General features: G+C 36.5%; 2 protein-coding genes across 5 annotated transcripts in view; one reads left to right on the top strand and one right to left on the bottom strand.

The window, feature by feature from the left end:
• C4H1orf146 (chromosome 4 C1orf146 homolog) overlaps nt 1–7,813 on the top strand; it is a 34,145-nt gene extending 26,332 nt beyond the window's left edge. The window contains exons 3-6 of the mRNA XM_027597009.2: nt 4,084–4,177; nt 6,237–6,405; nt 6,803–6,881; nt 7,547–7,813. Coding sequence (XP_027452810.1) covers nt 4,084–4,177; nt 6,237–6,405; nt 6,803–6,881; nt 7,547–7,681 — 477 coding nt within the window. The 3' untranslated portion in view covers nt 7,682–7,813. The remainder of the gene's footprint in view (nt 1–4,083; nt 4,178–6,236; nt 6,406–6,802; nt 6,882–7,546) is intronic.
• Nucleotides 7,814–7,820: 7 nt separating this feature from the next.
• Nucleotides 7,821–13,074, bottom strand: part of GLMN (glomulin, FKBP associated protein) — a 33,485-nt gene continuing 28,231 nt past the window's right edge. For all 4 annotated transcript variants that reach the window (XM_027596976.1, XM_027596996.1, XM_027596988.1 and 1 more), the window contains 3 exons: nt 9,213–9,336; nt 8,794–8,876; nt 7,821–8,693 (listed from right to left, as the gene is read on the bottom strand). In XM_027596976.1, coding sequence (XP_027452777.1) covers nt 8,577–8,693; nt 8,794–8,876; nt 9,213–9,336 — 324 coding nt within the window. In that variant the 3' untranslated portion in view covers nt 7,821–8,576. The remainder of the gene's footprint in view (nt 8,694–8,793; nt 8,877–9,212; nt 9,337–13,074) is intronic.

Consider the following 13,074-nt stretch of genomic DNA (forward strand, 5'->3'; position numbering starts at 1 on the left):
CATTACTTGGCCAATTGAGGAGATTTAAATATCAACTGATTATTAGGTACTACCAGGTAATTAATAGTTTTATTATCTCACTAAGCCTTTTTTTTTTTTTTTTGGCAAAATCTCTGTCCAGTTTCTCTATTAATGGCACTACTGTTCTATCAGTTGCTCAGGCTTAAAGCTCTTGTAACACCAGCTCCAACCTTTTTGCTTCCACCCCCACCCACCCTCATATCAGTTCAGGTTTTCAGCACTTTTTTCACAGCTTTATTGAGAGAAAACTCACATACCATACAACTCACCTATTTAAAGTATACACTTAAATGGTTTAAAAGCATATTCACAGGGTGTTCAACTGTCATCAAAATCAATTAAGAGAACATTTTCATCACCTCCCAAAAAAAACTGTACCCATTAGCAGTCACTCCTCAGTAGGTTTTTATCACTTCTGATCTGGCTCCTTACAACAGCCTTCCAACTCATCATCTTCATTGCTCTCGTTTCAGTTTATCTCATGTACATCACAGACAATTCAGTTTCTCTAAAGCATGGTTTAGATACACCTTCTTAACTAGATACCTTCAGTGACTCCCCCAAAGGATGCTTGGATTCAAGTAAACAAATATCCATTAACACACATACTGTTCTGGGAACTGTGCTAGGTGCTGTGAACAAAATGGGTACTACTGAAAACTTCTTTTACCTCTCTAGTGCCTGTGCTCAGGCAGGGCCCTCCACCTAGAATGACCTCTTGACCCCCACCTCACCCTGAACTGCTAGAAATTTTTCCCAACTTTCAATGACCGTCTTCCCCAGCAATTGACTGAGAACTCAGCAGTCAATTGCTGAGTGAGTGAACTCTCCTGAAACTTCTCTACCCCCTTCACTTACATACACTTAAACCTCAGAACGTCCTGTGGCAGCAGCAATGCTCCTTTCTGTGGGAACTGCCAGCTTCTCTCCCCACAGGATTGATTCCTCAGAATCCCACCTCCTCTCCTCCAGTCATCAAAGACCTCTGCCACCCCCGAAAAATTTACTCTTGAATTTGGCTGTTTTTTTCTTAATTCAGTACTTTCTATATTTATCTTTATTATTCTCTTTTATTATAATTCTTTTAGTTGGCATTGAAAGTTGGGAAAAATTTCTAGCAGCTGGGGGTGAGGTGGGGGTCAAGAGGTCATTCTAGGGGCACCTGAGTGGCTCAGTTGTTAAGTATCTGCCTTTAGCTCAGGTCATGATCCCAGGGTCCTGGGATCGAGCCCCATATCGGGCTCCCTGCTCGGTGGGAAGCCTGCTTCTCCCTCTCCCACTCCCCCTGCTTGTGTTCCCTCTCTCGCTGTGTCTCTGTCAAATAAATAAGTAAAATCTTAAAAAAAAAAAAAAAAAGTCGTTCTAGGCAGAGGGCCCTGCCTGAGTAGAGGCACTAGAGTATGATTTTTTAAAATTTATTATTTTTAATTGAAGTATAGTTGACACACAATATTACATTAGTTTCCAGTATAGCATAGTGATTTGACAAGCCTTTACAGTACTATATACTCAACACAGGTGTAGCTACTGATAGAATATGATTGAAATTCATTAACATGGCATACATGGGTCCTTAGGATATGCCAGCAGTTATTCCTAATACCATCTCCAAATTAACTGACTTGTGTACACCTTACACACTTAATCATATAAGAATCATACTTTTGCATCTGAATGCCTTTGCCTTTACTCTGTGCTCTTCTCACATTTGCCTTCTTGTCTGCTTACTAAACTCCTTTCCACTTTAAAGGTTCACTCATATTTTATGAAGCTTTTTGACTCTTTGACATGTTATATCCTTTCATAGTTTTTTTTGCCAAAATTCTCAATCTTGTCTTTCATCTCCTTGAACATACTAAACATCACTGTTTTAAGGCATGTATCTATGTAAGTTCACTATATTTAACATCCCCTGTGAGTCTGTTTCTGTTGCCTGTTTTTTCTCAGTTCTCTTTCAAGTAATTTTGTCTCCGAATATTTTTGTGTTGGAATTTGTATTTGAAAAATTGTAGAAATAACTTGAGGCCTAGAATAGTGTTCTGTTCTGTTCCTCTAAAAGTCTTAATTTTATAAGAGAATTAAATCCCCAAAGCCCTAAGGGTTGCCACATAAAATACAGGACATTCAGTTATAACATTTGGGTTTTAGGTAAACAACGAAATTGGTAAAAGTACATCCCAAATATTGCATGGGAAATACACTAAAAAATTACTGTTATCTGAAACTTAGATTCAACAGGGTATTCTTTATTTTTATTTGCTAAATCTGGCAATCCAAGCCTTAAAGCATCTATTTTATGTAATAAATGAACTACAACTAGAATGGTACTAGTTATGTGAGAATTGAAAAAATAGTCACTCAAATAATTTTCTTTGTACATATAAGGAAACCTGATTGAGAAAGGTTACTCTAGAGAGTGCTTCTGCAAGGTGCTTGTAGTAATACAGTAAAGACAATTTCAGGGATTAAAAGGCTTTGGAGAGCTGTTCTACTTTTGTCAGAAGCCGTGTTCAGCCTCTCATCTCTTTCTGAATTGGCAAATGCCCTTAGGGAAAAGGTGGCCTAAATGTTGGTCTCATATCTCTGAATTTCTGTGTAGATTTTGGCCTTATAATTTTTCACTATCCTACTAGCTCTCTGATGCATTCAAGCAGATTTTAAAAATTGTCCAGCTTTTCTAGTTGCCTCAGCAGGAGGTTTGGCCTACATTACTTAGTCTGCCATTGCTGGAATCAATGTATAATTTTAAAACAGGAAAAGAAAATTCATGGGAAGAGCCATAGTTGTACTCTAGGCCAGGATCTGTTTGGCACAAAATACTCTCTTTAGGACAGAAAGGAAGCATATATTTTATACATAATTCCAGCCTGTATACTTAAAATATACACATTCTAAAGCAAAATGTAAAATTAATGTACCTAAGGGATTTTGTCTACTTGGAGAACAACCAGCTTGAGTTGTAACCAATCAGGAAACACTATCAACCACTTATATCTTAGTGGCTTGGATAAAATGATCTAAGTAATTACTTGGATAGAGTAGAAAATGAGATGATTTTTAAAATGGTAAAGTAGAAACCCTGTTGCTGTGTTTATACATGTTTTCTGACTTGTCTAAGGCTTAAAACATTTTAAAAGTAAAGTAAAAGTGGTGCCTGGGTGGCTCAGTCAGTTAGGAGTCTGACTCTTGGTTTTGGCTCAGGTCACAATCTCAGGGTTGTGAGACCAAGCCCCATGTCAGACTGAGCCCCGTGCTCAGCAGGGAGTCTGCTTGAGATTCTCTCCCTCTCCCTCTGGCCACCCCCCTCTCCACCCCATGTGCTCTCTCTCTAAAATAAATAAATATATATTTTTAATAAGTATAAAAGTAGGGACACCTGGGTGGCTCAGTCGGTTAAGCGTCTGCCTTTGGCTCAGGTCGTGATCCCAGGGTCCTAGGATTGAGTCCTGCATTGGGCTCCTTGCTCAGTGGAGAGTCTGCTTCTCCCTCTGCCTGCTACTCCCCCACTTGTGCTCTGACAAATAAAATCTTAAAATTAAAAAAAAAGTATAAAAATAATGTATACAAATGTATACATTTGTATATACAAAGTATATACAAAAGTATAAAAGTAATGTACACAAATGAATTGGAGAATTGGTTGTCTCTTTGTGGTATTGTGTCTGGCACTTCATGGTATTGTGAACCATCTAAGAAACTCACTGCCACCCACCTTCCAATTTACATTAATGCATGTCAGAATCTATCTCCCAGTTGTTTTTTAACGAAGTTTGCATTTGCTCTGTTTCTTATAGTTCTTTAATATTGTCCTTAGTTTGTCCCTAAATAACTAGTGCACAACTCATTTCCAAACACTGTGTGTTTCAGTAGAACTAAATATTTTTGCTTTTTTTAAAGTGTTTTTTTTTTCACCAGAGAGAACATTTACTGTCTCCTTTGATGAGCAAATATTTAAGTGGTTATAAAAGAAGCTATTAAACTTAATTTTTTCATTAGCTTTAATAAAAAGTCATTCATTCTAAGCATGTCTTAAGTTTGTGTTTCTGAAAAAAATTTTTTTAGAGTTGTGAAGTTGCAACTGCCCTAGAAAATCAAAGCCACAAGATTCGGTATTCAGATTCCGTGGAAAATGGATCAATTATATTTTCTCTTTCTGGTATGGTATATTTGTTAACTGTCTTAAGTTTCTTATAAAATATGTGAGTATAAATTCTAATAGTGATAGTTCAGTAACCAGGCAAGAAGCTTAAGGTATTATCTTTTGGGAGAAGTAAATGTATAAAACTTTTATTACTGCTGCAGAAGTAGTGCACGTGGCCAACTACAACATGCATTTGTTTAGATTATAATTGGAGGCACCTGGGTGTCTCAGTCAGTTAAGCATCCGACTCTTGATTTTGGTTCAGGTCGTGATCTCAGGGTTGTGAGATCAAGCACTGCATCGGGCTCTGTGCTGGGCATGGAGCCTGCTTAAGATTCTCGTCCCCACCCCACCCCCCCGCCACTTCCTCTTTAAACAAACAGACAAAAATTATTGTTAAACTAAAGCTGAACCCATGGAATCTGGTAGAGGATAGTAAAAATGACATGCTTTGGAACTAAGATGCAAATAGAACAAAGCCATCTCTCCAACAGTCAGTACTTAATGTGTTACCAGTATTAACAAAGAGGCCAACATCACAACACTGCTCAAAAACCATATATAAAAACAATATAGGAGAATGTTTTTTCAGGATTTTGTACAAGAGTTTGCTGAATATAATGGAAACAAATACTAACTAAAAGAAAAGAGCAAAATAGAGACAAAATTTCCTCAAATCATAAAACTGTACAACTGTCATGGGCAAAATACAGAAAGGAATTAGATTAGGATATGAGAAGCCTAAGGTGATGGGAAGGGAGCAGTACAGAGCATAGGTTTGTGGTAGGGAAATGACCAAAATGATAAAAGAGGTGGAGATAAAGGATTTTACCAGGAGGTTTGCAGATAGACTGGTAATTCTAGCAGAGGTTTTGGAAGACAGGCAGCTTTCAAAAGCTCCTAGAAATAAAACTCCAGGCTGAAAGTGGTCCAACTTCAAACTCATCCTTCCTGGTTGAATAGAGCCTTCTAGGGAGAAGTGAAATGTTTTTGAATACCTCCTGTGTCCCTTGGCCACTTTGTATACAGTATCTTATTTAATCCTCTCAACAAACCTATGAAAGAATTATTACATTCTTCTAGATGGGAGAACTTAGGTTCAGGAAGGTTTATGTAAATTGCACAAGTTCATTCAAATAGCATATAATCATATAATCACTTTCCTCAGATTGTTTTCTCTTTTAAAGAGCTGTAATTGGATCAAATTTCCCTTCAGGACTATTTTTACAGGCTGTTACTGTTTCAAAAGTCCTAGATTACAGGACACCTGGGTGGCTCAGTCGACTAAGCGTCTGCCTTTGGCTCGGGTCATGATCCCAGAGTCCTGGGATCGAGTCCGCATCGGGCTCCTTGCTCAGCAAGGGAGCCTGCTTCTCCCTCTGCCTGCCATTCCCTCTACTTGTACTCTCTCTGACAAATAAATAAAATCTTAAAAAAAAAATCCTAGATTATCTGCTCACTGTTTCAATAATAATGTTCTCTACAAAGGTTTCTCCAAGAAACAGTTGAAAACTTAAGATTATCTTTGATTTCCAGCTTTTAAAAAAGTCATTATAACACACAAAAAACCACTTTTAACTAAAATTAGGCATTACTTTCATGTGTACAGTGCCTTGGTTTGAAAATGGTTACTACCAAAAAAACTTTTTCCTCTAGAATAAGTTATCCTTTTATATAGAGCATTTCAAAGAATTAGCTAAATCATTTTGTAGTGTAAGAATTTTGTTAGGGGGGCCTGGGTGGCTCAGTCATTAAGCGTCTGCCTTCAGCTCGGGTCATGAGCCCAGGGTCCTGGGATTGAGCCCAGCATCGGGCTCCCTGCTCCGCAGGAGGCCTGCTTCTCCTTCTCCCACTCCCCCTGCTTGTGTTCCCTCTCTCATGTGTCTCTCTCTCTCTGAAAAAAATTAAATCTAAAAAAAAAAAAATTTTGTTACAGTAAATTCTGTTCCTTACAGTTTTGCATCCTGGACACTTAGAGCTATATTATAGCTATTTTTGTTGATTCTACTGAGTTTACAAAAAATTTTCATTATTATAACAAAGTGATGTTTTATATTATGCTTACTTTTCCTAGGACTTGCATTTTTATTGATGGATGCCAAAGAATGCTTTATATCAGCTGAAGAAATATTTCTAGCCAAAATTGAGAAGTTTATTAATATTCACCGAAAGAGTTTTTTGGTTCTGTCTGCTGCCCTCCATGGGTCTGAGGAATGGAAACTGATGTTCAGGATTCAGCAGAGGTATGGAAGAATAGTACTACAGACTTTTCTTAAATCACATGTATTTACTTTAGTTCTTAATCCTTTTAAGCAGTTGAGTTATGTTTTGCCAAAAGATAAACATTGTAATGTTAACTTGTCATATTTAATAAAATGCAGGCCTAATGGCTACTCCAAGAATCAGGGTGACAAGTTTCAGAGTTCATGCTGATTTCTGAGATTTTCGTGCAAGACCAAAACAAAAGTGAACACTTTTTAGTCTATTAAATTTTGGGTATAAAGCCATATCATATCCTCTGTGGAACAGGTCAGGGCATGAATAAATTCATAAATGACAAACAATAAGAGGTTTCTGTCTCCTTTCCACTTAACAGATGTCTGTATAAGTTATATGATCTATTTATGAATTATTTTTCAGATTCCTGGGTAGTAATTTACGGATACTTCCAGTACACAACACAGTAAATGCTATTAATCTTATGTGCACTATAGCTAAGGTGAGTCACCTAGGAAAATGACGCATACATAGGACTCATAGATTTTAAGGTTCTTGACTTCAAAATGCACACCCTCGTGAGCAGGATTAACAAATACTCTGCTTCTGTTCCCCTCAGAAGTTGCTCTTTCAGCATGCAGCTCTTTGAAGCCTGAACTCAGCCTGTCATCTTCTCAGTTTACTTCCAGTAGCCACTACAAGAATGACTAACTTTAGGCCAAAAGAGCATTTGGCATATATACATTGTGTTGGCCCTACTGGTTTCTTAAATCTTCCTTCAAGTTCTAAAATACAGTTATTGATCAGGTTGTAGTCAAAAACTGTCAAAGTGCAAACATACTATTTTATAGGATGATCTTCACAAGTTGTCCACTTGGTTTTCATGCTTGTCCTCCCCTGTGAAGTGTGCCCTAGGCAGAGTTAGGTGTTTCTTGCTCTTTCTTATGCCTGGAACAGATCTCCATATTAAAGGGGTTCTTAAAGTATTCAACTTTTGGCTTGTTTCAAAGACCAAGCATTTTTCTGTTACTCATAATTAACTCATACCTAGTATTTAGCACAAAGAAGGTGATTTGATACCTGCTGAATAAGTGAAAGTTTTTTATATGACCCTGTAAAAATTACTTATTTCTGTAAATAATATTGCATGTTTATAACTTCTTACAGACTGCCTCCAAACCATACACAGACAGCATTTGCTATAGAATGATAACAACTGAGGCTTACATCATTGAGCAAAGTCCTGTTTGGAAAACACTTCAAAAATTAAAACTGAGTAGTGATTCACTTAACCTAAATTAGAGTATCAATTACAAAAGTTCTTTTGGAAGAATGTTAAAATAATTACCAGTTAAATTATAATGTTCAAATATCTATTTAAAGATTTTTTAAAAATTTAAAATAATAAAATGTATATGATCAAAAACGATTTTCAGTTTTGTTGATAATTCATTTAATAATGTTTAGAAAAAATTGGTACATATATTATAAAACTCCGATGCAGTTTCTTAGTGATACAAATTAAGTTGGATGGAAAATATTTACTACAAAATAAAAACACAGCATTTTCTAACTAGCCCCTTAGACTAAAGGAAAAGTCACATACACTTTTTAGCTTTTCCACAAGGGCTGCCAGTATTTCTAAAATTAATGTTTGCACATGCTTTCATATTATAACTGCTGCTAGAGAGATGGTGATGGACTCTGCCCCCTAAGACTCCTCCTGAGGTAGGGAAAGAAAGGGAAATTAAGAGAAGCAGACAACTGGCCTAACTGAAAACCTCTCTGTACACTTTTACGGTGGTGTGATATCCTATTTGACACCAGGAATTCTGAAGTGTAACAAAGCATCTAATTGGAACATAAAGTGTAAAATGTATTTATAAATTCACTACAACTGTATGAATGAGGGCAATACAAGTACATTTTATGAGATTATAATACAAAATTATTAGTTTGTATTGGATTTTCAACAGAATTTAGAATACATATATGGGCATTATTTACCATGTAAATTATCTTTTTTAAAACCAAAGAATACTACTAATCCATAATGTGTCATCACAGAAACCAGTAAATGAGAAAAGCTACATTTATTTTTCTAGCAGTATCTTACAGAAAAGTTTTTATAAAGGTATTAAATAATCATAATGGAAAATACAGTATTTTACTAGTTTTTATTTAGGAAATGGAGGTTTCACTTTATCCCAATAGTTTCTTCAGGGGTAGACTTTGTTTTTATTTCAATGAGTTCTTCTACTCGAGCCAGAACACTTTCAATCAAATCAAATGTGAAAAGAGCTGAATGTAGGACCTGCAGTGCCAAGGGAAATTAGTGTTATATTAATGTTGCTGTTAAAGCAAAAAAACAAAAGTCTTCAGCTGGATATAGCTTAGGAAAATTTCAGATCTACCTTAAGCTGCATTTCAGGAGGCATATTAGGGATCTCTTCTCCACCTACAGTTACAGAACAAAGATCTTTAGACTTCTGGACTTCTGTAAGAGAAGAAAAAAAAAGTGTCACATTTAACCATTAAAACAAATCTCATTTTCAATAATTTATAAGCTACTTTCATTATTATACCCATTACACTAAAACCAGAATATGCTTCAATTTGGTTTAAATCTTTGTTTACCCAATTTCAGTGTTAACTGGCTCACACATCTGCTAAAAATCATTTCAATTATAAATAAAATGACTTAGCTGTCATGGTTCTATGTTAGAAAATAAACAAGTATGATGAAAAAGTTCTTTATTTTGAATATAACTGACAGTTCTAAAATCTGACTAATTTTTAGACCTAACCAAAAATGAAATTGCACATTACCAACCGTGGCTATTTTCTTGGCTATTTTTAATTTCTGCTTCATAATGTGCTTTTGACATATTAAGTCCTGTATGGAGTGGCTTTAAGAAATTATTCTCAATCTTTCCAAGTTCTGTCCATAATCCAGTCTGTTCAGAAGAATGAAAAAATTAGTTACTTGGTTCAGTATTTCTTGATTGCCTAGTATTAAACACACGTTGAGAGTTGGAGAAACAAAATAAAATCTAATCCTTGCCTTCCAAGATAGTTTACTGTTTGATACGTTCATTATTATATCTAGTTATTTTACGTGAATACAAACAAAAATGTACTTTGGACAGTGTACTCATTAATACACCCATCCAATGCCAATGAGAAACTGAATTTTTAATTAAATATTTTTGAGAGAGCGAGAGCACGGGCAGGGGAGGGAGGGCAGCAGGCAAAGGGAGAAGCAGACTCCCCCACTGAGCAGGGAGCCAGACGCAGGGTTCAATCCTAGGACTTTGAGATCATGACCTGAGCTGAAGGCAGGTGCTTAACTGACTGACCCATTCAGGCGTCCCTTGTTTTTGTTTTTAAAGATTTTATTTTAGAGAGGGAGAGTGTGCAAGCGGGGCAAGGAGCAGAGGGAGAGAGTGGGATAGAGAATCTCAAGGAGACTCTGTGCTGAGCATGGAGCCCAATGAGGGGTTTGATCTCATGACCCTAAGATCATGACCTGAGCCAACACCAAGAGTTGGATGCTTAACTGACTGAGCCACCCAGGCAACCCAAGAGCTTCGTTGTTTTTAATAATAATATATGGCCCATAATCCTAAAACTGAGAAGGCAATAAAATGGTGGAAAAATTAGGTTACAGAAAATCTGTTATGCATTCTGTTCAGCATAATTCCACAAATCTTTCAAATGATGAACTGTAATAATTTTAGAAGCATGTAGGAGTGTAAGAGCTATGGAAGTAAGAACATTTTCTCTTATAAAAAGGTTACTAGATACTTAAAAAATACTACAAAGAAGATCATTTTAAGATTTATCTTCAATGTCTAGAAAAAGTAACAAGAAATAAAGTTATAAGGATAAAAATAAAAATGAAGTTTTCACAAATGTTTGCTTTTAATTTTTCCCAAGTAGACTCACATAGTAACGAAAGTTTTTTCCGTTCTAAAGCTTACCTATATAAAAAACACACTGTAGCCTACCCTCAAAAAAGGAAGACTAGGCAGTTCTAAAAACATAATGAAATTTATTGCCAGAACAGACTGAGACCTCGCAAAAGATAGTCAACCACGATAATGAAGAAATAAAAGAAGGAAATAATACACAAGGCATATGTTTCAATAAATGAAAACCCCAAATATGGATTATATGGAATTATATGTATGTGTATATATGTATGCCAGACATTTATAGCTTTTTTCCTAAATGAAAAGCAAATCTGCATACATTACATAATTCAGTTTTTAAAAATTCCTGATACTTGTGGCCTTTACAATCTCCCATGGTTTCCCTTGACCCTGCTTTCATTCAACATATTACAATATCAATTTAGGACAAAAATAGGTAAGCAGGCAGATGGGAAAGTATATGAGTAGATAGGACAGAAAGTGAGGGATAAAAATTATTATGGGCCGTGTTATTAGAATAAATTACTGTAATTCAAAACAACTAACATTTAAAGATACCTAGCAAAATAAATAAATAAATAAAGATACCTACCAAACAGAACACTAGGTATAAAAACTAAGTTGGTTTTACCAGCAGAGATGGAGGTTCAAGAAAAGTTTTGTGAAGCTCAAGTGTGGGAGAAGGTGCCTGTAACTTATGCAGAGAGAAAATAGGGTGAAGAGATATAGGGTGAAAAGGGGAATGACTTATGAAAAGAATGAGTCAGCTGACAGCAACCCAAAATAGTAGGAAAAGAAATGGATTATTATTCAATTATGAATCACTTTGTTTTGTATTTGATCCTGTTCTTAATTTTCCTATATACCTTTCTGATTGCTTCTCAGCTTTTCATCTGACTAGTTCAGCTCTCAGCATGCTTAACTGATCAAAAATAGGTACTGGTAGGGGGTGCCTGGGTGGCTTACCCGGTTGAGTATCTTTTTTTTTTTTTTAGATTTTATTTGAGAGAGAAAGTGAGTGAGAGAGCATGGGGGGAAGCAGAGGGAGAAGCAGACTCCCCATTGAGCAGGGAGCCCCATGTGGCGCTCAATCCCAGGACTCCAAAATCATGACCTGAGCTGAAGTTAGACGCTTAACCGACTGAGCCACCCAGGTGCCCTGAGCATCTGACTCTTGATTTTGGCTCAGGTCATGATCTCAGGGTCCTGGGATCAAACCCTGTGGCAGGCTCCCTCCTCAGCAGGAAGTCGGCTGGAGATTCTTTCTCCCCCTCTCCCTCTGCCCCTCCCTGCGCTCTCCACCCACAGGCTCCCGCTCTCTCTCAAATAAATCTTTAAAAAAAAAAAAAAGGTACTGGTAGGAGTCTGAATAAAACTACCCATAATTCAGCCTCACTAGGGTATCATTTTGTTTCTTCTTTAATCAAAATTTATAAAAGCTCAGAAGCTGTCATTTTTTTGATTAACCATAGCAGACAGATTTACCTGGCATGTGTGTATATGACCTATTATAATTGCACTTGGGAGAAATGCTTCTGTGATGAAGAGGCTCTTATGATGTCGCAAATATACCAGGTTGCCATCTTGGACTCGGTTTCTTTTGCTAATCTCCTTGGTATAATAATTCTTATAGTAACTTGCATGGTAATACTTTGGAATATTTGATTCCCAAGAAATTTTTTTTTAAAGATTTTATTTATTTGAGAGAAAGAAAGATAGTGAGAGAGCACAAGCAGGGGCGAGAGGGAGAAGTAGGCTGCATGCTGAGCAGGGAGCACAACTCAGGGCTCAATCCCAGGACCCCAGGATCATGACCTGAGCTGAAGGCAGACGCTCAACTGAGTCACCCAGGTGCCCCCCCGAAGAAAATTTTTTAAACCATTAAATAAGAAAACAATCTTATAAACTGGTTATATCCTTTTCTTTACCATAACAATGTTCAAGCCAAATAAAAGCGAGGCATCTGTGGGTATAATAGGAGATATTCCACAATGCTAAATTGCTCTGTCTTCCCTCTCTAGGCAGTCCCATTTGCTGCCCCTGTAGCAGACTGTGTTCCTTACCTAATAAATTTATCACTCTTAATCAAAAAGATTCTTTTTCTCCCTGTCAGGCCAATCAGATCATTTCTAGGTATGGCCTTTCCTGATTACTAAAAGAGTAAACTCATACTTTACTCTAAGGACACCTTCCTGAAGACTCAGGGCCTCCACTGCTGCTGAATTTCACTTACTATCTTTTCTATTTTTTACCAGAAGCTCCTTTAGGAGTCAGGATATACTTTGTGATTCAAAGGTTCTGGCCATTGCCTGAGGTCATAGCTATCTCTACCACTTACTAGGTATGTGCCCTTGTGCAAGGTAAAGATCCTTTCAATGTCTATACATTATCTAGGAAAAGTAAAAAATAAATAAGAAAAGCTGAAAAGGACACAGGGAACTTATTCTAATGACAGCAATGTTTTATCTGTGATAAAGATTTGGATTACACAGATCTATCCATTTGTTGAAACTCAGAGATACACACTTAAAATCTATGCATTTCATTTTATGTAAATTTTATCTCAGAAAAACTACAGACATGTTTAACTGTTTACTGAAATATTTAGGGGTAACTGTGCTGTTTGTAGATTACTATGAAGTGCATAAAAAAACTGGTGAACAGAAGGTAGAAAGATTGATACATGATAAAAGCAGAGTAAAATGTTAATGGTAGCAACTTGGTGATGGGTAAATCAGTGAGTGATCACTATAAAATTAT

This window comes from Zalophus californianus, chromosome 4 (genome assembly GCF_009762305.2).
Source record: "Zalophus californianus isolate mZalCal1 chromosome 4, mZalCal1.pri.v2, whole genome shotgun sequence".
NCBI lineage: Eukaryota > Metazoa > Chordata > Mammalia > Carnivora > Otariidae > Zalophus > Zalophus californianus.